Source organism: Aedes albopictus, chromosome 2 (genome assembly GCF_035046485.1).
Source record: "Aedes albopictus strain Foshan chromosome 2, AalbF5, whole genome shotgun sequence".
Classification (NCBI taxonomy): domain Eukaryota; kingdom Metazoa; phylum Arthropoda; class Insecta; order Diptera; family Culicidae; genus Aedes; species Aedes albopictus.
Window position 1 is genome coordinate 31,898,493 of NC_085137.1, and position 25,286 is coordinate 31,923,778.

General features: G+C 42.5%; 2 protein-coding genes across 7 annotated transcripts in view; one reads left to right on the forward strand and one right to left on the reverse strand.

Moving 5' to 3' along the window:
- Positions 1 to 3,853: 3,853 nt before the first annotated feature.
- On the forward strand, positions 3,854 to 4,621 carry LOC134286011 (uncharacterized). The gene has a single exon (XM_062847572.1). The coding sequence runs from the start codon at positions 3,854 to 3,856 to the stop codon at positions 4,619 to 4,621; it is 768 nt and encodes a 255-aa protein (XP_062703556.1).
- Positions 4,622 to 7,917: 3,296 nt separating this feature from the next.
- LOC109402506 (probable phosphorylase b kinase regulatory subunit beta) overlaps positions 7,918 to 25,286 on the reverse strand; it is a 28,759-nt gene continuing 11,390 nt past the window's right edge. Inside the window, exons 5-12 of one of the 6 annotated variants that reach the window (XM_019675193.3) lie at positions 22,509 to 22,720; positions 21,776 to 21,790; positions 21,212 to 21,229; positions 20,144 to 20,422; positions 10,228 to 10,332; positions 10,030 to 10,155; positions 8,900 to 9,966; positions 7,918 to 8,841 (exon numbers count right to left, since the gene is read on the reverse strand). In XM_019675193.3, coding sequence (XP_019530738.3) covers positions 8,325 to 8,841; positions 8,900 to 9,966; positions 10,030 to 10,155; positions 10,228 to 10,332; positions 20,144 to 20,422; positions 21,212 to 21,229; positions 21,776 to 21,790; positions 22,509 to 22,720 — 2,339 coding nt within the window. In that variant the 3' untranslated portion in view covers positions 7,918 to 8,324. The remainder of the gene's footprint in view (positions 8,842 to 8,899; positions 9,967 to 10,029; positions 10,156 to 10,227; positions 10,333 to 20,143; positions 20,423 to 21,211; positions 21,230 to 21,775; positions 21,791 to 22,508; positions 22,721 to 25,286) is intronic. The other 5 variants (XM_062849415.1, XM_062849416.1, XM_062849417.1 and 2 more) reach the window with 5 other exon arrangements.

A 25,286-nucleotide genomic window follows, 5' to 3' on the forward strand; every position in this document is an offset into this window, starting at 1 on the left:
ATATTTACAACTGAATATAAATTATGCTCTCTATGATGCTCAACAATGCTATAAACAGAATACTAAAATTTGCGGGCCGCCATTTTGTGGAGTTTGGCGGCCCACTGTTTTCTTGTCATTTCAGGTTCATTTTGTACAACGCGTGGCTACATAGAGTGAACAATACCGTCGTCTAGGGGGCATTTTGGAGCTAAATTCGGTGAGTCTGTTCCATTATATTTACGTTATCATTATTTTAAATTCACCATGGATAGTTGCGGCCTTTTTTTACATGCATATTGTTATGCATCTGTTTGTGCACATTTGTTGTTACCCATCTTTCGTGTATTTGTTAGAATAATATAATTATAGCAGGCGTTCAGACCGAACGCCAATCGTAGTAGCCTAGATTTAAATTTAAATAAAATTTTCACTTCTGTTTCTACCACTGCACAGAGTAGTTCGTTTTACTGCCTACCTACTCCAATAGGTTATTGGCCCAAGTATTTTTTCAAAAGAAGATTCCAGAAGCAGTTTAGAAAATGTCTCTCGGAGCTGGTGACCACCGGGCGGAACGGGTTCCGCAAGCCCCGCAACAGATCCAGAACCTTTCAAGCCTTCCCCCCATCGAGCGGCTGAGCGGCCGCGAAAATTGGCCCACGTGGAAGTTTGCGGTGGAAACGTATCTGGAGCTGGAGGAGCTGTGGGAAGCAGTCAAGCCGATTCCCGACGCGGATGGGACGCTACCGGCGGTCGACGAGAGGAAATGCAGAAGAGCACGTGCGAAGATTATTCTCCTGTTGGATCCCATCAACTACGTGCACGTGAAGGACGCGAAAACGGCCCGTGAGGTTTGGGCGAAGCTTGAGGCAGCGTTCGAAGACACCGGCCTGACGCGCCGGGTGGCGTTACTCAGGAAGCTCATCACGACGACGCTTTCGGCGTGCGGCAACGTGGACACGTATGTAACGGAAATCATTTCCACCGCTCATAACCTTCGAGGCGTTGGTTTCGAAATTTCCGAAGAGTGGATTGGTTCCCTTCTACTGGCTGGCCTTCCGGAGGAGTACAAGCCAATGATAATGGCGCTGGAAAATTCCGGCACCCCCATCACCGGCGACAGCATCAAGACGAAGCTGCTCCAGGAAGTGCAATTCTCATCGGACAAGACGGCGTTCGTTGGAAGAAAGCCATTTCCAGCGAAACCGAAGCAAGGCGTACCCGAAACCCGGTCAGCTGCGCAGTCGAAAGGTCCGAAGTGCAAACGTTGCCACAAGTACGGGCACATTGCGAGGGAATGCCAGGTAAGAAGCAAGACGAGGAAAGGATCGGCATTTTGCACGGTGCTGAACACAACTGGTTGCCATAGCAACGACGGTTGGGTTTTCGATTCGGGCGCGTCGGACCACTTCACCATGAATCGCAGTATGCTGGTCGACCCAAGGCCGGCGAGCGGCGTTGTCATGGCAGCGGATAAAGGTGTGATGGAGATTGCTGCGACCGGCACCGTCAAGCTTTTTCCGAAATGTTGCCCGGAAAATCCACCGATAGACGTGCACAACGTCAAGTTCATCCCAACGATGTCGAACAATTTGCTGTCGGTGAGCCAAATCGTGCGACGAGGTCACGTGGTGCAATTTTGCAATCGTGGCGTGAAGGTAATCGACCCCGCTGGTGACGTCATCGCAACCGGTACCCACGATGTGACGAATGGCCTATTTCGTTTTGAAGAGTCCGAGGAGCAAACCGCTCTGTCGCTCGCAGCTACGCCAGTCAACTTGGACGTCTGGCATCGGAGAATGGGACACCTCAACGTCCGAAGTCTGAAGTTTCTGAAGAACGGTCTTGCATCCGGGATCGAATTCAAGGAGTCAGCGATGGAAAACTGCACGGTGTGCGTCATGGGTAAGCAAACTCGACTCCCATTTTCAAGCGGCGGTCATCGTGCCACCGGCGTAGTGGAGCTTGTCCACACGGACATTTGCGGACCAATGGAAGAAACCTCGTTAGGTGGAAGCCGGTACTACGTGTCGTTTGTGGACGATTGGACGCGGCGCATATTCGTCTACTTCCTGGAGACGAAATCCGAAGCTGAGGTGCTACAAGCATTCGACCAGTTTCGCGCCCTAGCGGAAAAGCAGACCGGAGCCAAGCTGAAGGTCATCAGGAGCGATAACGGTAAGGAATACTGTAATAAATCGTTGCAGAAGCGTCTTGCCGAGGCTGGCATCATCTACCAAAAGTCAACCGAGTACACACCGGAGCAAAATGGGTTAGCCGAGCGTGTCAATCGAACCGTCGTCGAGCGTGCAAGGTGCATGCTATTCGAGGCGAAACTACCGAAGTCTTTTTGGGCGGAAGCGGTGGCAGCTGCGACGTACGTGATCAATCGGTCCCCCACCAAAGGTCACGAATTGACACCAGAGGAAGCCTGGAGCGGAAGGAAGCCCGATCTTTCCCATGTGAGAGTTTTCGGTACGAAGACGATGGCACACGTTCCCAAGCAAAAGCGGAAGAAGTGGGACGCGAAATCGAAGGAGTGCATTCTGGTCGGTTTCGACGAGCTGACCAAAGCCTACCGCCTTTACGACCCAGTGAAGAAGGACGTCTTCAAGAGCCGTGACGTAGTGTTCATGGACGAACTGTCTCAATCCGGGACGCGGGCGCAACCAGTCGCCATGGAGAGCAATCCAACTCGAGTGCGAACGTTCGTTAATCTGGACTTCGACGTCAGTCCGATAGAAGCGAATCCACCAGCTGATCCACCGCGGCCCACAGTTGAAGATATTCCCGATGACGAGGCATCTGGATCCGATGAAGATTTCTATTCGCAAGCAGAATCAAGCGCAGGCGAATATTCAGATGGTGCTGAGGGTGACGTGACAATTACGGCGCTCCCACCGCGACAATCTTCATATCCACCGGAGTCACAGGTGTTGAGGCGCAGCGGTCGGGAGCGCGCAATTCCAGGCAAGTACCACGATTATGTATTTCCGAACAAAGGCTATCCGTTTCCCCCTCCTACAGGACAGTCTGACCAAGCCGGTCGGAGCAGTCTGCAACAAGGACTGAAGGCCAGCAAACATTCGGCGAGGAAGTCGGGTGATCCCCAAACGCGAACGGAGGCGCTGCGAAGCGGCGACGCGTCTCGATGGCAATCCGCCATGGACGAGGAGTTTCGGGCGCTGATCGACAACGACACGTGGGAGTTGGTGCAGCTTCCGGCTGACAAGAAGGCTGTCGGCTGCAAATGGCTATTCAAGACCAAGCAGGACGAGAACGGCAACGTAGTACGTCACAAAGCGAGGATCGTCGCTCAAGGCTTTTTGCAGCGCTACGGGACGGACTACGACGAGGTCTTCGCACCGGTCGCAAAGCAGACGACGTTTCGGACACTGCTGACCGTTGCCAGCCGGAAAGGGTCCATCGTAAGGCACGTCGACGTCAAAACGGCGTATTTGAACGGTGTGCTTGAAGAAACCGTGTACATGCGCCAACCCGAAGGATACCACGTCGGGGACGAGAAGACGGTTTGCCGATTGAGGAGGAGTCTGTACGGCCTGAAACAGTCAGCGCGCGTATGGAACCGTAATGTGGATGCTGTTTTCAAGTCCATGGGATTCCAGCCGACCGAATCGGATCCGTGTTTGTACGTGCGACGTACGAATGGTTCGGTAGCATACATTCTGATATACGTTGATGACATGATCATCGTAACGCAGACGGCGAAAGAATTCCAGTCCATCTTGAAGATGCTTCAACAACAGTTTCCCGTAGCGGACCTCACTTTCTTGGCGTGCAAGTCGAGAGAAGCGCATCCGGGTTCAACCTCAACCAGGAATCGTATATCCACACGATAGTGGAACGGTTTGGCATGGAGCAGGCGAAACCCTCGAAGGTGCCGCTCGATCCGAGCTACCTACAGAAGAAGGAGGAGATGGATCAGCTGCCGAACAACCACGACTACATGAGCTTGATTGGTGGTCTCCTGTATGTAGCTGTACATACGCGGCCCGACATTTCCGTGAGCGTGTCCATTCTGGCGCAAAAATCCAGCTGCCCGAATGCGCAAGACTGGACCGAGGCCAAGAGGATTCTGCGCTACTTGAATGCCACCAGCAACCATAAGCTGCAGCTCGGAGCCTCCAGTGAAGGTTTGCAAATGTTCGTTGACGCAGACTGGGCCGGTAATGCTCGAGATAGGAAATTGAATTCCGGCATGATTCTTCGGTTCGGTGGAGGACCAATCTCGTGGTGCTCAAGGAAGCAAACGTGCGTTGCGTTGAGTTCGACCGAAGCTGAGTTCGTGGCACTCGCTGAAGGGTGTCAGGAGTTAGTCTGGACCAAACGGCTGCTGGAGGAGATCGGTGAAGCAACGAAGGAATCGGTCTCCGTGTTCGAGGACAATCAAAGTTGTATCAAACTGGTCGAAAGTGATCGCATCGAACGACGTAGCAAACACATCGACACGAAGTTCTTCTTTGTACGGGACCTGCAAGAAAAAGATGAAATTAGACTGCAGTACTGTCCGAAGGAAACAATGTTGGCCGATTTGATGACGAAGCCACTGCAACGGGTTCGTCTGGAGAGATTACGATTGGCAATAGGAATCCGTCCGGATCTGCCCGAGGAGGAGTGTTAGAATAATATAATTATAGCAGGCGTTCAGACCGAACGCCAATCGTAGTAGCCTAGATTTAAATTTAAATAAAATTTTCACTTCTGTTTCTACCACTGCACAGAGTAGTTCGTTTTACTGCCTACCTACTCCAATAGTATATTGAATTTTAAGATCCGGGACCGATTTAGCCAGCAGCTGAGAGGACTCTACTAATTACCGACTTTACACTAGTAAGACCGAATTAATCACTTAGGAAGTTTCTTCGTGTTTTAACTAAATAACTTGTTTATCGTTTGGGTACTGTTTTCAGAATAGAACAACCAGGCTCTGTTTATTGTTTATATAATATTCATCGCGCAGTTGCGCGTACGCTTGCGCATCCTCGTGCGCAAGCGGTTAATGATTGTTTGATCATTTGATTGCACTCTAAGGTACATTTACACAAAGTATAGTCAGTATACATTATAGTATTTAATCAACTAGCACTGTAAAGTTCGTCACTTTGAGTGTCGGCCTAAATTCTTAGTATTCATTTCATTAAAACTACTATTGTTGTACAGTCCACATATTTGATGTTGCCACGATGGGAGAGCACGTTGAGCACCGGTTTGTCCACATCTGCTAGAGCTTTTGGCTGGGGGTGGGTCTGGTTTGCAGGTTTAGCGGGGGCCTACCACAATTTAGGAGTATGAGGGGGGGGGATCTCTGCATTGAACTCACTACTCATCAATTGCGTGGGGTATCTAGAAGACAATTGACGATAAGATTGGAAAAAAGCTTGCAGTTGGGACTAGACTAAAGTAGTGGCCGATAGAAAACAACGCGCTAGACAGCATTATTATTCATTTTTTTTAATAGGCTTTTCGCCGGTTGACAGTATAGTATTTAGCTGTGTACGAAGATACGGATTAGTTGGTGTACAGATGACAGGGTTCTCACGGGAAGTGCTTCAAGCGAGGCTTACATAACAACTGACAATAAAGAAACCTATTTTCCTTGACTTTCTACGCAATGGACATCTGACCGAACACACGTGTTTTCGTTAATCTCCTAGGCATTATTATGACATGACGTATGTGCATGACGGAACAACTAGCTGGACACAGTTCCAGCCGTCTCTTTTTAATAACGATATTCAGCATATTTCCAATAAAACTACACTTCAATAAAGCAAAGACTAAAGCTGCTATGATAGAACAGATCAGAATGACTTAATTGACTTATTGACTACATATTGGAGATCTACTTCGAATAACTGACAAATTGACAAGAACCTAACTAAATACATGGACCATACTACAAAAAAAAAAAAACAATTGACAAAAAGAAAAAAGGGGAAACTTTTATTAAAAATATTTTTGTTCAACGCAGGCCAAAACAGTGTCGACTTGGGCCACGATATGCCTACGTACTTCTGTGTGTTGAAACAAAAATAGAGGCTCATAGAAGCAAACGTAGGGAAAGGGTGCGGTGTTAGAACATAAGCACAGTGTGCTACCGCCGTAATCACTATGAAAAAAAAAGAAAAAAAACATTATTTCCAACTTCTTTTATGGGTTAAGCCCTAATCCACTCTAAAATCTCTCCGGCTTTTTGTCGAAATCAAAAGAAGAAAAGTACCCTAAACGGGCAGTGGCAAGAATATTGCCACCAGCGCTGGTGGCCTAAACGGGCAGTGGCAACTATATTGCCACCTCAAAAAATTGCTATTGGGGTAAACGGGCAGTGGCAACTATATTGCCACCTAGAATTTTGATAGTTTCTTTCAAACAAAAATTGTTTTGTACATATTATCATGTATATAATTATTTCCATAATAGTATGCGTTGAAAACTTTTCTAGTTTTCTCGGCCTTATAAAGGGTTAATTCGAGAGTTCCAATTGAAAAGTTCAAGAAACGAACTGAAGAATAACACCTAACACCCAACGTGGGGCGCCATGTTACAAAAATAAAAGAAAATAAATTATTATAGTAGGATATATGTTAATATATCACGACATATAGAACCTTACAAATGCACAAATAAGAGACATCACAAGTTGACGCAACGCAGCACAACACAGAACATAAATGTGCCCTGTTATCCAGTTGGAATAACACCTTCCAATCACAGGATGGCGAGGTTTCATTTATTGGTTTGGATCCATCAGTCATCCTGGAAATGTATTTTAGTTGACAATTTGCCTTTTAGTTTACAGTCTTTGCTGCTGTGTTAATAGCTTGATTTTGTCTAGGAAAACTAATCCTAATCGGGCATCCTGATTCGGGTTTCATCATTAGAGTTCTATAACTTGAAGTCTGTGTCAGGGAAAGGTTCACATCGCTAGTATGGTATGTGGGGGCAAGATGGGTCAGGGGGCAAGATGGGTCAGTACCGTTTTCAATCGTACTATTTGTTTTTTGAATCTTTCTATAATTTTCCTAGATGAACGACGTGGATACACAAAAAAGTGATATATTGTTTTGAAAATTCTTCCTTACGCAGAAAAAAATAAAATATTTTTTCGTTATACTCCTTATGCTATACATTCCATATAACTACGTGTAATGTGTAGACGGGGCAAGATGGGTCACCCTAATTTTTCGGTATGTTTGCATAGTTTTTGAAAATGTTTTATTTTTCATAGAAAGGCTATTATGTGACCTACATTATCGAAGCGACTAGAGCGCTGAAAATTTGTGAACATATTTTTAATATTTTTCAACAAAAAATATAGGTTTTCAAAGTTTTTTTATGGTTACCTGAACAAAAATATTCTAGTTCTGAGAATAATCTACCGATATGTTTCAACACTTCTTTCATGTAATCTGTACGTATGTGAAGCTTAGATGTATAGAGTAAAAATAGAAGTACAATTTTTTTTGGAGAAAAATCGAACTTCTGATAGCTGACCCATCTTGCCCCCGTAGAAATGAGGTGGGGCAAGATGGGTCATGTTTTGACAATTGTTTGTCAAGAAGCAGGTTTCAAACTTTATGACCTTTCTATACCCTTATATCATAGCTGACTAGTGTATCTGGAAGTCGTGGTAGAAAACAGAGAAATGCGATTTATATACAGAATGTTATAGGGATCCATTTCTTAGGTGACCCATCCTGCCCCCACTTACCATACCTACTTAATCGCGGTCTGAAATGGCCTGAAATGGCTTGCGCTCGATAACAGGATTGAGGATGGTGATGCAGAGGGCCGAATTGCAAGATCTCCATCGATTGCCGGCCATCGCCTTGACCTGTGCCCATTTAATAATAAAGGCGGGACAGAAAGATACCTTAGGGTTGGCCCAAAAACTTGCAAATGTTTTGAAAGTCTCCAGATAAATGGATCATCGGATAAGGACACATCAAAACACTTTTAATTTGTTCCAATATACTTTTTTATTAATTATCATTGCGATTGAAAACAGTTTTACTGGCATCTAGGCTTACTTTTCCGGCCTAACAATATTATAATCCTAAATCTTAAAAGCTTAAATCTCTACTTGGTATAAAATATGATGTACACATGGCCAAATCAGGGTTCGAAAAATGTTCATAAAAAGTCTTTGGAATTTAATCGAACAATTTCCACTACAATTCTACAAAAGTAGCATAGCTTAATCGACTAACAACAAAACACTAAAATCCGTGTATAATTTTTAACTGAAATCCGGCTAACACAAGGAGATGTGCCGCAAAGCACCTGATTGTAAAACATAAGAATAAGAGTTGAATGTCGCTACCCTACTGCATCCGGCAGTGGTCTTCAACGTCCTCGGCAAAGTCCTCCGTAGCGAGGGCGCACCTCTGCAGCACACTGTTGACCGCTGCCCGGGCCAAATAGCCGGTGGTCTGATTCTGAGACAGCGAAAACAGCGGCGAAATGTCCTTGGTCAGCGGCAAATCGTTGTCCTTGCAGTACATGCTGAACGAATCCTCCAACAGTAAGTCCAAGTCCAAAATCTGGTTGAACCGCAGCTCTGGGTTCCGCCGCAGAATGGTGGCCACGATGACCAACAGCTCGACCACAATCTGACGCCTTTCCGGTTGATTGATTTTGTTCAACATCTCCTCCACCTGCAGAGCGAACGAGAACTCGCTACGGCTTTTGTTGGTCAGAGTGGCCAAAGCGGGAAGTTGGTGGCCTTGAACGGTGATACCGAGAGGTGTTCGCTCGAGGACATCCCATACGTGATTGTACAGCGATGGCGGGACGCGGAAGAGACAGCCCTCCAGTTGACGGCGTTGCAATGCGCTGAAACTGTATGAACAATATGATTCATAGTCAGCAGAACTCAAATAATCTTGGAAGCACTTACCTATCATCAGCTGCCCACAAACTAACGGTCAAAACCCGCAGCAGCAGTTTCCGGATCGAGAACGGCGACAGATTTTCAATATCTGCATCTTCATCGCCCGTCATGGTTAGGTATAGCTTCATAGCTTCCAGCACCCAGCCGACACGGATCTTAAGAATACCCTTGAAAATATCCGGATTGGTAGCGATCAAACGACCACAGTAGAGCACCACTTCTTGCTGCAGTACAGCGTGGATCACATCGTATGGTTGCACCGTGGAATACATCACGTTCTGGATCTCCGACGGAGTCATTGGTTTGTCGAACACTGTTTCCCGCTGTCCGATTACGCCCACCGTAATTTGCTTTCCGTTTACCAGCACGGTAGTGATGAAAGGTGAAATGGAGTCGACGATGTGTCGAAGCAAGGAACTACAATAGCGAACAGCTCGCCAGTAACGAAGCGTACCAGCGCGATAATATAGGTCAGTTAGACGAGCATGAACTGTATCTCCGGTAATCTCGTAGTTAGCACCTTCACGAAGCAAAATTATTCCGAGGAGTTGACACTGCAAGAAGATAGATTCGGTATTTCTCAACGCTTCAATGATATCCGGGGTCGATCGGTTCTGATAATCGTGAGCAATAATCTTCTTCTCGCGATAGGACTGAGCCCGAGGAACATCCGTCAAGCTCTGATACCCGATGTAGTCATGGTGGATCTGTGCAAACGCACTCTCAGTTGCATCGGGAAGATCCGATTGGGACATGAAGTCCAAATGTTCGATACAGGAGCTTGAGATGAGATTCTGCAGACGACCGATGCGAACCTTCATTCCGTCGCAATAGCCCTTCTTCAACATGGCAAGCAAATCGATCATCTCCTTGAACTGGGGATCACGCATATGCTCTTCTCGGATCAACAAACAGACCGTGGGCCTTCCCGACAGGCGCCAATACTTGCCCACGAACTGCAGTTCAGTTTTGATGTCATCGATCAGCAACGCCATATCTCGGTATAGGTAAAAGTCTGACACTTCGAAGATCAGCGGGTAGCACAACACGGTCATTCCGCAAATACGGTAAACCTGCAAAGGTAGAGTATTGTCCAAAGTCTAATGAATCTTATAAATCGTAGTTTTTCACCCTACCTTACTGGTTCCCAGAGATCCGACGGGACGCGGAGGTCGTCCAGTGAGACCAATTTTGTCGTTCACTCCCAACTGTTGGTACACGTTTATCAGCTGGGTTGAGGACCAGATCTGCACGGGTTCAACCTGAATTGAGGTAATCACGATAACATTCAATTATCCTAAACAACCCTTGAGATTCAACTGAGTATTATGTACCTCGTGAGGAGTTTGGGTCTGAATACCGTAGGTGGCCATCATTGCCTGTAGACGCATGGATTCGGCAATCAGGACAATTTGCACTACCAAGTCGGTAGCCGTACCCTGTTCGGACGCGTGCAATTGGAGGAAAGATAAGAATTCTGCTTTAGTTTTTGAGTTATTCAACGGCATGCATCTACGAATATGTCTCGGAGAAGGTTTCAGAACGAAATATCTTGCTATGGTTAAAACTTAACGATCACAAGTACAAATTAGACGAGCAAAACATTCACGATTCCATGTCGACATGATAATGTGTTGTTAGTAACGTTACACTGGGTATGTCACGTGATTCTAGCAATGATGTGAATGATGACAATACATGGGTCAACTATGCGTAGAACTGAAATATGCTAAGGGATTAGAAAACGTTACAAATATAATTGGTAAAGTTGTTCAAAGTACCTGAATCAGGTATAAAGGTGTCAACCATACTAACTACGATATTATAGTTACAAAATATCCGTTTCACGGTTTCCGTTAAGTGTTTGAATATGACTCTGCAGAATACGCAAAACTGGAATAGGTATACTGCTGGATGCGTATTAGAAATTTACCAATGTTATTGCATATTCTACTCCAGTGTTCCTGATTCTACTGTTCTAGAACTTCAAAATAAATCATACAAAAATATTTCTGGATAGAAGGGCATTTACTACAAGTAAACAAAATTGAACTCTTGTCATATGGTGTGGGATTATTAACAGGATATCTACACAACTTTAGCCGGGGCCCGTGGCGCAATTGGTCACATGTTTGCTTCATAAGCAGATGGTCGTGGGTTCGATCCCAACCCCGCCAGTTTCGTCAGTTGCTTTTTTCCCCTGAGAGCAGCCGACACTGACCCTTTTCTGAGCCCATGGCTCAAACGGACCCGGATATATGGACATCGGCGGAAAAAGGAATAACCAACAGCCACACATCAACATCCACGTGCTCATCGTTCTACCATGATAGGGTAGAAAGTGAAAGCAGCGCAATGGCAACCAGTTCGATATAGTAGAATTAGAATAGAATACATTTAGGCGCTGTACAAAGTGTAAGTACAGCTTCCAATTGGAATCGCTCACGCAGTGCCCTAGTGGACAAAAGAGCTGTAAATTAGGAAGAATAAATAAAAAAATCTATACCATTTTATAAAAATTAAGTTTCATGATTTTTCCAGATTTTTTTTATATTCCTTGAAACAATTCCGAGCTACAAATAATCAGAAATCTACTTAACAATGCTGATTTTCACATTTATTACACAGAGCGGCTACAAGAGTGTCTGGCAAAACTAGTTAAAATAATCTGGAGCAACTTCTGAAGAATTTCCCCTTATGTTTTTAGTTCTATCAGAAGCGACTTGAAAAAATTGACAGGAACTTTTTCAAAAAACTCCACGGGTAGGTAAAAAGAAAATCGGGTTAAGTACTGTTCTTTTTAATTCCACTAAGAATTTGCATCCTTTGACAGATACGTGTTTCGACCTCAACTGTAAGGTCGTCTTCAGTGTCTTGTACTTGACATACGCATTCTCTCCCAAACAGTTTCGACATACTTTCCTCTGTATTTAATGGCTATATCGTCTGCAAAGCCCACAGCTTCGAAACTTTTTTTTATTCTCCATAGCACGCTTCACAAATAAATAGGAGGCATTACCAAACGCTCCTTCTATGTGTAAAAAGGCGCAGAGAGCTATTTATTTTGCTGAAAACGTTTTTTCCACCTTTGTTACCAGCGAATGAAGTGCCGTAACCGTTGATAGACAAACTGGAAGTCAGATAGGGGATGCTCTGTTATGTAAAAAGAATTGATAAAATCCTTCAAAACCTTTTCCATAGTCTTCAACAAAACTGAAGAAAGACTAATTGGCCTATATGCTTTCCAGTGCGTCTTGTCTCGCTTCCACTTTTTTTTTGCTATAAAGATAACTTTTGCAAGTCTCCATTTTGATGGGGAACGTAATTCAATCTCAAACTTGTTCTCACCATCTCAATTAGTGATGGAACCAACACCGCTTCTCTGTTTTGAATCAGTGCTGGAAATACCCCATCAACTCGTGCAGATTTATTATAAGGCTGAAGAGATCGAATTCCATTTTCCACTCGGGCCTTCGTGAAGATTTCATCAGCTAAATCTAAGGCGGTGTTTATTGTACTATGGAGTTCATATAAGGACTTCCTTCACCTACCAGAGATATAGTATCATTGGAATACTCACTTAAAACCGAACCTGAAAAATGAGTTTCCATCATTTAATCCAAACTAAACTGATATAAGCTCCATTGTCACGTTTCAGATTTCCCAATCAATTTACATGGTCTTTTGCAAGCGTTTTTTTGTAGTCTTGCGACTACAGGAGTACTGTTTATGTTTTCACATGTCAGCACCCAAGATTTTCTTTTAGATTTTCGTATTTCAAGCCAAACATGTCAAAAAGTTCCTATCTGCCGAAGAGAGGCTCTCTTTGGTTTCCCTCTCTTTCGTTAATATCTCAGCTGTTTATTTGTATTATGATTGTCTCCTTGCATTGAATGATGGTCATATCAATCGTCTTTTGATTTGTATTGTACTGCAAAAATAGTTGGAAAGTGTACCATTACTTCGCAATAATTGAAAGAGAAAGTGAACAAAGAGAGCCTCTCAAATGCAGATAGGACCTATTGAAATGTGTGGCCTGATTTCATTGTTGTATTCAGACAGGGCTTTCTTGTACTGCGTCCAAGCTTCCGTTTGTTTCGTGTTATTAAACATTTTACAAGAACATTTTCTAATGCGATCCAGTTCCACCATGGCACGTCTCTAGTAGAAGACGATTGTATACATAGTGGGACAACTTAAAGAAATTTATGATACTTCTATGTACCTTTTGAGAAAATGAATCTTACTTTTGTGTTGAATCGATGGTTTCTCTCTGGGGACTGCGAATAGAGATAAGTGACATTTCAACACACGAACACTAGCGCAAATTTTTCCTCACACAAAAGTGCACGCCGATTGAAAGGCTATTCAGATTGCATATGCAAATATTACCCAATCGAATTGGATAAAACGGGTAAATAATGATAAAACTAACGTCCGGGGTAAGAGTGCAAATATTTTCCTCGCAGTTTCACAACTACATCTACAAAAAAGGCACGCATACATTTGAACGTGATTACCACTATAGGAACAGTTTTATTTTTCAAGCTAACTAACGCACACCACCACACTTTTGACGCTTGGTTTGAAAACACACACCAGCGCTTAATTTTCATGCCGCCACCATCCTCGGCGCAATTGTTAAACACGCCGTCGCGACGCTGTTCGAAAAAGGTAAACATGATCAATCCCCCTTAACTCCAATATTGTTATCGTGTTCAAAGTTTATCCATTTTCAATTTGGGGTGAGAATTTCAATGTTTTGTCGTTGCAAAATTAACTACAATGTACTCATAACATTTTTTAGAATTTTCCTCGATTTCCTCGTGATCCACTGCACTTTGTCATGTCTTGTTTGACTTGTTCTAAAAAATCTTGTTGCAATACTTTTTCTGTTTGGTGGAATCGCAAAAAAAACAGTAGCTGTTGGAGCTGTGACAGTTCGACGGAGATATTTTGACAGCGGTGCATGGAGATATCTTGACAAGCATTTTGATTCTATTCGCAACCCCCAGGTTTCTCCCATTGTAAATGAATGTGAATTCAACAATTACACATATTGATCTCATTGTCTTCCTGGGATTCCTGGGATTTTCAAATGCGATACTAGAATAATCTTCTCCGCTCCTCGAAGATTATGTGTTTATGATCAGATAGAGAAGTCTCATCTGACACGTTTGTGATCTTGTCAAAGATTGCAGCATTGAGTTCTCCAAATTTTATCTCACGAAACCTATCACAAGCCTATCCATATACGGGAGAACAAAAGATGTTTCCAAAGTTCTTACAGTTTTTTATACACGGGAAGTTTGAACACAAATCACTACCACAGAGGCTTTTGGATTGGTCAATTGCACAGCGTTAGATCTAAGACCTCTTGTCTGATTGCATTTGAAAAAGTAGTCTGATAAACTCTGTGATTGGGTAGCATTTCAACGTTTTACGTATCAAGGCAGCAGTTCTGAGAGAATCTTGTTGCTCATCATAAAATAGTTTAATATTTTGTATCAGAACCCCAAGAATCTTTCGAATGAATAAGCGCTACTTCCAGTCCTTTTTTTAAATCTTCGACTCAGCACAGCAGAAGCACATTTTGCGTGATGAAGGTTTACCTGTATAAATTCCTTCCATAAAACTGTATATATTCCCACTTTTAATAAACTTCGGACTTGAGACTTAAGAAAAGTAGCCGATTATCTCGGAGACTAATAAGGTTCACTGCGTCATTGATCCGTTTAACACAGTCAGGGCAAAATACTGTGGGTGCTCGACCATGTGGTCGACATTCCATTTGCATATCACTGTCATCCGGTTTTAGGATGACATCATTCGGTCGGTGGACCATACGGTTTCCGACCGATTGTCGTTCAGGGGCGCGATCGTATCACCTCTCAGTCGATCTTGGGCGGGGGTTTCCGTTCAGTGTAGGTAGACACTGCACATTCGAGCTCTTGTTTCTGAAGAAACCGGATTATGGACGATTACACATTTTCGGGTGCACTGCGTTCATTCACTTGTCACATGAGGAGCGAAACAAGATGACACCGGAAGCGGAAAGCTGACGTTCATCGACTACTCGGACGGCCGCAAGGCGTTTCGCTTCATCGACAAAGCGGTCACCGTGAGCGACCATGGTGGAATACTATTCAGTGCTTTCACAACCAGCTGAGGGAAAGCGAATCCGACGATGATGATGCATCGATTCAAGAGGAGTACGAGTCCGATTCTTCATTCTACGTCCTACGTCACCGTGTAAACATGTACTCGACATCGACAGTAGTATGGGACACGCTTGTATGGAACAAATATTGTACGTGCAGTTGAAACCCGGAATTTTCGACTAGCGAAGTTGGATTTTTCTCCAAATCCGTGCGTCGGACCTAACTTCGGAAGTGGTGCGCTGTATAGCGAACCAGGTTTGCTATACAGCGCACCACTTCCGAAGTTAGGTCCGACGCACGGATTTGGAGAAAAATCCAACTTCGCTAGTCGAAAATTCCGGGTTTCAACTGCACGTACAATAAATTCTCGCTCCAGTCGACTTTTTAGATGTCATTTAGGTCCCATAGGAACTGTACAAAATTTCAGTGCAATCGGTGAAACTATAATTTAGCGCAAGCGGTTCAAAGTTTGAATAGGATTTACTATGGGAAAAGTTACACTTTCAAACAAAAAATCCCAGAGGTCGCCCCTTGTCTCCTTAATTAAAATCGATCAACGTTTCTTGTAGAAAAATCATTTATGAAACTTTCCTTCGAAGACCGCAAAACGATTGGATGCTTGTGGAAAAAGTTATTGATCTATTACCGATTAATGATCCAACGAACGGCTTTTTGTTTTGTTTTATCAGCAGCACTGCTACACGCAGAAGTCGGTCCACTCATTAATGAGCAAGATCTACTCAAATTTATATTCATCCCATGGCACTCCTAAAGTGAGCAAAGGGGGCCTTACTCATTTTTGAGCAAGTGCTTGAGAGCCAAAGCAGCATGAGTAAGCTTCACACATTGAAGCGTTTCGTCCACCAGGATGCGAGGCCGCCATGTTTAAGAATCCAACATCTTGTATGCAAACATTTGTGTATCCACAAAGGATTCCATTGTGGATACACGATAGATGTTGGTTCCTGTCAGATGCATTAGGTGGGATTAGGGTTGCCACATACGTGGTTTCGTCACCATTCCGGAAGAATGAGTAACCGTTACACATAAATGCGTATGCTTCGCTTGCTCTGAAAATGTGTGATAGTTACTCATTTGACTAAATCTGTTTTTTTTCAAAATGTTTTTTTCGGTAAATTAAATTTAACTTGATATAGCGCATTTAGTTCACCACTGGACTATCGCACTAGTTTTTACGAGTGCGAAAACGCTAATAAAAGTGCGCGATTGCATCAAATCAACTCGGTGTCTTCAGAGCACTTGTTCTCCATAGATTGAAGAAATAGTGCGCCGAAGACATCATCCTGATTTGATGCAATCGCGCACTTTTATTTACGTTTTCGCACTTATAATGTCGCAGTTCGCAGTCCAGTAGTGAACTAAATGCGGTATATTTAATGTTATTATTATATTACATATTTATATATTTATAATACCTATCTATGTATCTATATATATATATGAAGATGAATTTTTGTCTGTCTGATCGTTATGCATTCGGAAACTACTGAACCGATCGGTGTGAAATTTCGTATATGGGTATTGTTGGGGCCGGGGAAGGTTCTGAGCTTGGTGTGAGACCTCTCCGGTCTCTGGACGGGGGGCTCCCATACAGATGACTTTGCGGGACACGTCTCTATGGAGCTTTTTGTCAAAAACAGTAGGCAGGCAGTACGACGTTTGCCAGGACAGCTAGTATTACACTAATAAGGGGACCAACGCCGAGACGCTCATTCCTGCCGGTTCCGAAACGGGTGCTTTCCGGTGATTTCTTCTTCCCCCAAAGACACTCAACGATGCATTTATTTACCTGATTGTGTTAAAACTATATATAATTACTTAGTTGTATTAATTTTTATTTAAATTACTTACTGTTAGCAGGACTGTGACAGCAAAATGATTCTTTTTATTTTTCTAATTGACAAACGCTCGCTTTTCGAAGCGTTCGTCAACACAAGCCAGGAGCTCAAAAATGTGTAACTGGCCATCAGCTCACGGCGTGAGTAAGACGTACACATAATTTTCACACATTCTCCCGGATTTGCAGCGATGCTCCACAGTGAGTAACTGTTACTCATGCGATGAGTGTAGCAGTTTAAGCGTGTACTGCCGTTGTTGCATGGGGTGGCGGGAGGCATCACCACCCCCAGAAACAGCAGCAGCCAAGGCAGCAGCTACAGTGCTGCTAATAAAACAAAACAATCAATAACTTTTTCCACAAGCATCAAATCGTTTTGCGGTCTTCGAAGGAAAGTTTCATAAATGATTTTTCTACAAGAAACGTTGATTGATTTTAATTAAGGAGACAAGGGGCGACTTCTGGGATTTTTTATTTGAAAATGTAACTTTTCCCATAGTAAATCCTATGAAAACTTTGAACCGCTTGCGCTAAATTATAGTTTCACCGATTGCGCTGAAATTTTGCACAGTTCATATGGGACCTAAATGGAAACAAAAAAGTCGACTGGAGCGAGAATTTGATGTTTGTACCATACTAATCGACAGCAATGACAACGCAAACGTAGAAGAAGAGACGCTTATCCGGCGAACAACTAAAGGCATACAAAAGACATCATACTAGTTTACGTTCCATACAAGTGCCGCTTGCTTGAGTGCGTGTAGACTTTTCTGCAGTAAACACACGGAGCTCTTGACACCAACCTCGTAGCCGGGCGGTTGTCGTATATAGATCGTCTCGTCCAGATCGCCGTTGAGGACTGAAGACGGTCTTGACGTCTGCAATGCCCTAAACGCTAAACATTGCATGTCACACTTCACCGGGGCGAACACCTCGTCAAAATCGATCTAGACGATCCATCTAACCGCCCGGCTACGAAGTTGGTGACAAGAGCTACGTATGTTTGCTGCAGAATAGTCTGTACGCTCTCAAGCAAGCAGGACATGTATGGAACTATTAATTGGATGGCGGATGGCGTCCTGAAGCAGCTACGTTTCACACAATCCGTGTTTGTACATACGACAACAAGGTAATCAGTTTACGTATCCGGTCGCTGGTCGTGTATGTGATGGACTATATGGTCATCGTTTGCCAAACCGAAGAAGATTGCACCAAACTGATGACATCTCTAAACCGCAGCTTCACGGTGAAATCGTTAGCGGATATTTGCTAATTCATGGGCATCCAAGTAAAAATTTCGCATACATATTTTGCCATATAAGTTGAGGTGTATCTCAAAGTTGTGACATGCTGTAGCAAATTTGAGACCGGATTCAGATTCAGCCACCCAGACAAAAAATATTGCACTGTAAGGTTTCCAGCGGTATCAAGGATAACTGGATATTCTGGATCTACATTCAAAACTGAGCCGAAATCCATGTTTTCATAATATTTAGTATTAGTACCCGAAAGCTAATTTCAAAAATCAGTAAAAAGTAATAAGAAAATCGAGTTAAATATTGTTCCGTTTAATTTCAAAATGTGTTTGCATCCTAAGACATATACGTATTTCGTCAATCTCTTTGAAATTGATTTGAGGTGCCTATCAACCTAAAGTTCCAAAAATTTGAAAAAAAGGTGCTCGTTTGTATAAATTTTCAATAAATAACATTTTTTTTAATTAAAAAAACAGGTATACGTAGGCGGAGTTTCAGTAAGAAACTAAAAATTAAAAAAAAACAAAGATAGCCATACGTTGAGCCTTGATAAATGAATGACAAGAAGTCTAGATAGATCTTTCTTTTTTGAATTAGTAATGCGACCACTGTCTAAGTATCGTGTCGTGCGTTGGGTAGATTGTACAACTGTGTAGCGCTCAAAATGTCATATTCTAACGATTAGATAACATCATCCGAAAATAACTTCCCAGAATTAACCGTTCCTCAGAAAACAATTCACCGGAAACATTCAGTGATATGAAAAAAAGGATGCAGCGATTCCAGGAAATTTATCGAGGAAAAGATTTCTCGGAAATGATTTCGGTAAAATAGAAAGCTTTTTCTGTCGTGACTACGTCTAACCCTTTATAAGGCAGTGGCAACTATATTGCCACCTACTGTTTGTATTTTTTCTGTTATACAACAATTTATTTCGAACTTTTTTTTTGGTTTACGCAAAATTGGGATTACTAACAACGCATGGTATTTTTTTGGTACTAAACAAAGCTTTAACAACAATTTGGAAGCCATTTGTAGTCTCAAAAATGGCTAAATTTGACTGCGTGAAGAAAATTAGCTCAAACTTATTGTAAAATTATAGATTTCGTAAATATTTTAAGAAATAATCAAATTATGTGTTGACATTAGCTGAACTACGCAGTTTATATTATGGGTTAAGTGGATTACCACTTTAAAATCTCTTTTCCGGCTTTTTGTCGAACTCAAAAGAAGAAAAGTACCCTAAACGGGCAGTGGCAAGAATATTGCCACCAGCGCTGGTGGCCTAAACGGGCAGTGGCAACTATATTGCCACCTAGATTTTTGAGATTTTCTTTCAAACAAAAATTGTTTTGTACATGTAATCATGTATATAATCATTTCCATAATAGTATGCGTTGACAACTCTTCTAGTTTTTTCGGCCTTATAAAGGGTTAAACAATCAAAGATCAACGTGTATCAACCCTGCTGTATTAAACTCCAAGCCTTGTTTTCTACTTAAAATAAACTTAAAGGACAAGCTCGTAAGAATCCCAATATGGCCGCCACAATGGCCAATATTTGTACCTACTCACAATTTTAAATGCACAAATCTCACAAAAAAACTAAACCAGCGCACCGGATCTTCTTATTTTAAGCTAATTACAAGTGAGCAAGAATACAATAAAAACAATACTGCTTTTAAGTTTACTTCTTGAGACTTGTGCATTTGAGGTTCTGATGCAATGTTGAACTGGGATTCAAAGACGTTTGTCCCTAAACTCGTCTAAAACAACCATATACAATTGAATATACTTGCACCGTTATACCTATTTGGCTATCAGAAACCAAAGAAATCATTCAATCTATCTTAGTTTTCATATCTCGCACACCCGGATAAACTTCCAAGATCTACGATCTACCTCCACGTTGCACCCGACTCATCCTACAAAATCATAAAAAATGCAACAAAAAAAAAAACAAGCGAATATTTACACGTTGCTTATCGATCACTTCCGACGCTTCCGAATGGCCGGGTTCCGTGTCACGACTGCTGCCCAGGTCAACCGCATGAGCCTCGACGCTATCGTTACACACTCCGGCACTTTTACCGCCTCCACAGCCGGAACCGGAACCATGGTGGTGGCCACCACCCATCGTGGTATTCGTCATCGTCGTCGTCGTCGTCGCCGCCATCACAGCCATCCCCCCACTATTGCGTTTCAAAGCTGTATGCCCATTATTCCCATTACCATCGTGCATTATTGCTAGGGCCTTAATAGATATATGCAAAAGTCGTAATGTGGAAAACGGACACAACAGAAAAAGCAAAGCAACAGCAGCAATACCACAGAGTAATAGAAAACGAGGAATATTTTAGCAACAGGAATTATAATCGTAGGAATGTTACCAGATTCGTTTGCAATAGATTAGTTCAGATTTGGGATATCCATATGTACAAGAATCGAGTGCGCCGCATTACGAGATTCATAGGGAGAAAAAGGGTAAATTTGATGTTTAGATTAATGGGGTTTTAAACTTAGGTGTATACTGACAGAAATATATTTTTATTATTTTCGGGTAAAATAGACGAGTGGTATTTGAATGTAATTCAAAACTGTTCATGAATAGTGTTCTTGGGTATTTAAAAAGTAGAATAAGAAAAATATGTAGGGTATTTCTGGGGAAAAAATAGAACACTGCATTTGAAAATGGTAATACAAATTATGATTCAACTTAAAATTTATCATTACATATTCGATATCAAGATTAGTTTTTAAGTTACTTTTTGAATTTTGTAATTTCAAATTGTTACAGGAGACCACTACGTTTATCCAGAAACTCTGTTCACAAACAAATTCCCATACCTTCTGGTCCAGATTTGCCCGATAATAAAATAGATACAGTATTCGAAAGGACAACAGCCTGCATGACGTGATCAGACAAGTGCTCAACTAAACGCAATTTGATCGATAATTGGTAGAAGAAAAGCAAAACAAACTTCATGAAACTAAAACAAAACGAGGCTGTATCTGATAAAGTTAGTAGAAGAGAAATACTTACACTTCCTATTTTGGTACGCTGTAATTGCGGCGCGTTAAGAGAAACGCATTAAGCGATTTGTGTAGAGAAGAGAGAAGAAAGTTTAGCCATTTTTTTTTGTTGATAATTTAACTTGAAAAAGGAATGAATAAAAGATAATGAAAATAACTACAATAATTTGGAAAACTGGATGCAATTTCAACTAAAAGATAAGGTCGCCAGAAAGATCTATCTTCTCCTGTCTCGGAAAGCAAAATTCAAAAAATAGGAAAATTGCTAACGAATCTACAAACTATTTCTCATTCCCATGAAACATGTGATTTGTCTACCGCTTTAAAAAAGGAAAGGTTAATTCACACAACAGCCATAAACCGAATAGATGAACAACGAAAAGTTAGAACAGAATTTGGGTTCTCAAAAAACAAGACCGGAAATTATTCATAACTAAGCTAAAACAGAATGGATTCAACAAACTCATAAAAATAGGTCACTAGCTACAACAATCCCCTACGAATAGAAATCCCGATCCAGAGAGCCTTTCGATTTCTATTCTACCAAGAGGAAGATGAAGATCGCTCTACTTACAATTCCTGGCTTAGCCTGTGTGAGTTTTTATAAATGCAATGTGTAATGGATAAGAAATTGTAAAAAATTACAGATGGAGGTTGATCGGAGATGAGAGGGGTATTTCGCGCGAAGTGGAGAGCAAAACCCGCCGAGTCGCAACATTTTGTGTGATCGAGTGTAGATTGTGGGAAAGAGAATAAATAAATAAAACATCGTTAATATGCGCTGTCACCACTCTGAACCCACGTGAAATTTTTAGATGAAACGGCCTAGATTTGGAAAAATGAACCCGGGTAGAACTGAACGACAAACCTAGACAATAATAATAAAGTATTTTGAAATTATAACTCGTACATTATGTTATGTTATTATTGTGACAAAAAAAACTAACAATTGTACATGCAATTACAGGCAAAGTTGTTTTTGAAAAACATCAAAGTATATATTAATATCAAAATATGCATTCATAAACAAAACTAAGAAAAATAGTGATTTCGTTATTGGTTATTCTAACATATCAACGTCAAAAGGTGGTCTTTTGTGATTCTTTTCTACCCGGTTGATGGTATGAAAATCCCCTGTATAAATTCCCATTCCCTCAGGCATTGCCGCGCCGGTGTGTTCGTGTGAGGTGATGATTATCATTTGATCCAATTAGCTTGATGGAAACCCATTTCCCTTACAAGAGATCATACATCTAGGTACAATTCTCTTTAGGCATGATTGCAAACAGCAAACAGCCGATTCTTACCTGAAAAGCGGAATAACGCCCACCCTTCCGGGGACGATTGTAGGACGGCAGATAGCGACGGATCGGGTCCAGTTCGTTGATGTGCAGCAAGCCGGCCGTCAGCAGCTGGGCGATGATGAACACCGATTGACCCCAAAGGAACAGCGAATGGGACGAGGCACGGGTGTACATGCCATCGCCATCCGGAGCGTAGCACATGGAAACCACGGGGTCTGGAAAAAAGAAGTCATGTACATATCATATAGGGGAAATTACCTATTCTCGGCCGTTTTGTTCTCTTCGTCTTTGGGGGTTTTTTGAAACCTATTGAACTCAGAGTTGATCTCAAATCCTTCCCAACTAAGCTGAATTATATGGCCAAGTTTCAGGCAATTTGGCTGACAAAAACCCCCCATGACGAAGAGAACAAACCTGCCGATAATACCCATTGTCACCCTATCTGGCAAACGGAATTCTGTATAGCGTTCTACAGGGTGTCGACTCAATTTTGAAAATCAAATTCCCTGACTTTTCCTAACTTTCCAGTCTATTTCACTGAAAATTCCAGGTCATGTAAATCTAAGATTAAAGACGTCATTCCCAGTTGTGCATTTGGACGAGTCGGACGTGTGCTCCGTATCTCACCACGCGATAGACCTCGTATAAGTGGATTTTTTTCCCCCGCAAGTGCGGAAGGTTTTTTATATCGTACGTTTTCCTGCTTGTGCGAAGTGTAGTGTCGCAAGGTGGTATCCAGCGCAACCCGGGAAGCGAGGTGCTTGCATCATCGTACATCAAAGAAGAAGCATCGCATCCAAGAAAGTCATCTTTATCGCCATCATCAGCCCCTCCGTCATCGAAGAGGACGGCGGCGACGGGTGCGAAGGCAGACGCGACGGACAGCTTTACCATCGACCTGCCTGTGATAAATATCTACCTGCTTCGGTCAGATAAGTATCACTCTTTCGATACACTCTTTTGTCCGCCCAATTTGTTTTGATCGCCAGTGATCCCCAGTCCACATTCGACCACGTGCTTTTTTTTGACATCCATAACAGTGGTTCCCAAACTACTGTATACGGGTAAGGGTGTACAAACTGTAAATAACAGAACATTTTTTTTGTTTTTTTTATTAGCTATTTTTTTCTTTTTTTCAATACCGTTTTTTTCTGCATCCTACAGGGTGCGCTAAAATAAACATAAGAATTGAATTCGTATATTATTAGTACAAGTTTTTTTGCTTTATTTTTTTTCTTTATATTATTAACATTGTTTGGTTTACAAACCAAACAGTTGTCGTCCTAAGGAAGAAAGTGCACTGTAAATACTTTAAGGTTTTTCTCTTCCTCTTTTGCACTTTTGAGTTATTTTCCAAAAATTTGTTTCCACATGGACGATTCGATTGGAGGCGAAACGCTCGTACGCGGTTTTATCAGCCATCTTCGCCTGGACCTTGGGTTGTCTATTTCCGGCGCAAATGCAAACCATTGAATATGCTTTCGATTTCTCGAGAGCTGACGCGTAAGTATCCTGGGACCGTTATTCACCAAGTGAAAGCATCCAAGCTGCGTGTTACCGCACCTAGCTACAAAGCAGCCAATGAAATTGCTCAACACGAAGCGTTTACTGTTGAATACGCGGTCTATGTGCCAGCACGAGAAGTGGAGGTGGAGGGGAAGATCCTCGACGAAATGCTGACATGTGAGGACATCAAGACCGGCTTTGGTCGATTCAAAAATAGGTCAATTCCTGATGTGGCTATCCTAGACTGTAAACGCTTATCTAAGGTTTCCATGGAAGGACATAAAAAGGTGTACTCGCCTTCAGCGTTTTTTCGAGTGACTTTTCCAGGTTCCGTCCTCCCGGAATTTGTTGTAATTGATGGTGGTTTTTACCCAGTGCATCTTTTTAGGCCGAAGGTTTTTAATTGTACCAAATGCAAGCAGTTTGGTCACAGTGATAGCTTTTGCGACAACAAGCCCCGTTGTGGCAAATGCAACCAAGCTCATTTGGAGGACTCTTGCACACAGGAAGCGGAAACATGTAGCTACTGTGGCGGAGATCCACACGACTTGCAAGTTTGCCCGGCTTACAAAAGACGCATTCGAAATGAGAGTCGCTCTATCATAAAGCGCTCCAAACAGACATATGCGGAGATGGTGAAATCTTTTAAAACACCCGATTCCGTGTCTGAATCAGCTGTCCCAGTTGAAAATCCCTATCAGGAGTTGTCTTCCGATGATCAGGACGATGGCGAAACTGATGAGGGTAGATCTCTTTCGGAGGTACACGCACCTGGAAAAAGGAAGTCATCATCTTCCCCGGGATTGCGCCGAAAGGTCTTTTTAAAGTCTTCCCTCAAAAGTTTGCCTAATGTTAAAGGAGACGGGGTAAACTTAAAAACTCCGAAGAATCAGGTTCCTTCAGCTTCAGATCCATGTTGTAGCAAGAACCTGTCACCCCCGTCTCCCCGTCAAAGAGAAATAATCGACAAGGTAGCAAGAAAAAAGCTACCAAAGTTCCTCGCAGTTCAAACAAGCCTCCTAGACCCAAGCGAGGACTGTTTACTTTTAGGGTTCTCGTGGATCGCTTATATGATGCCCTCAGCCTTCCAGAAACATTTAGAGGCATTATTGATATGTTTATACCTACAGTAGAAGAATATCTTCGGAATCTGACACAATCATGGCCTCTCCTTGCTGCGATCATATCTTTCGATGGATAATTCATCAAGTGAGGTACAAGATATGATCACTGTGCTACAGTGGAACTGTCATAGTCTAAAACCTAAATTAGACC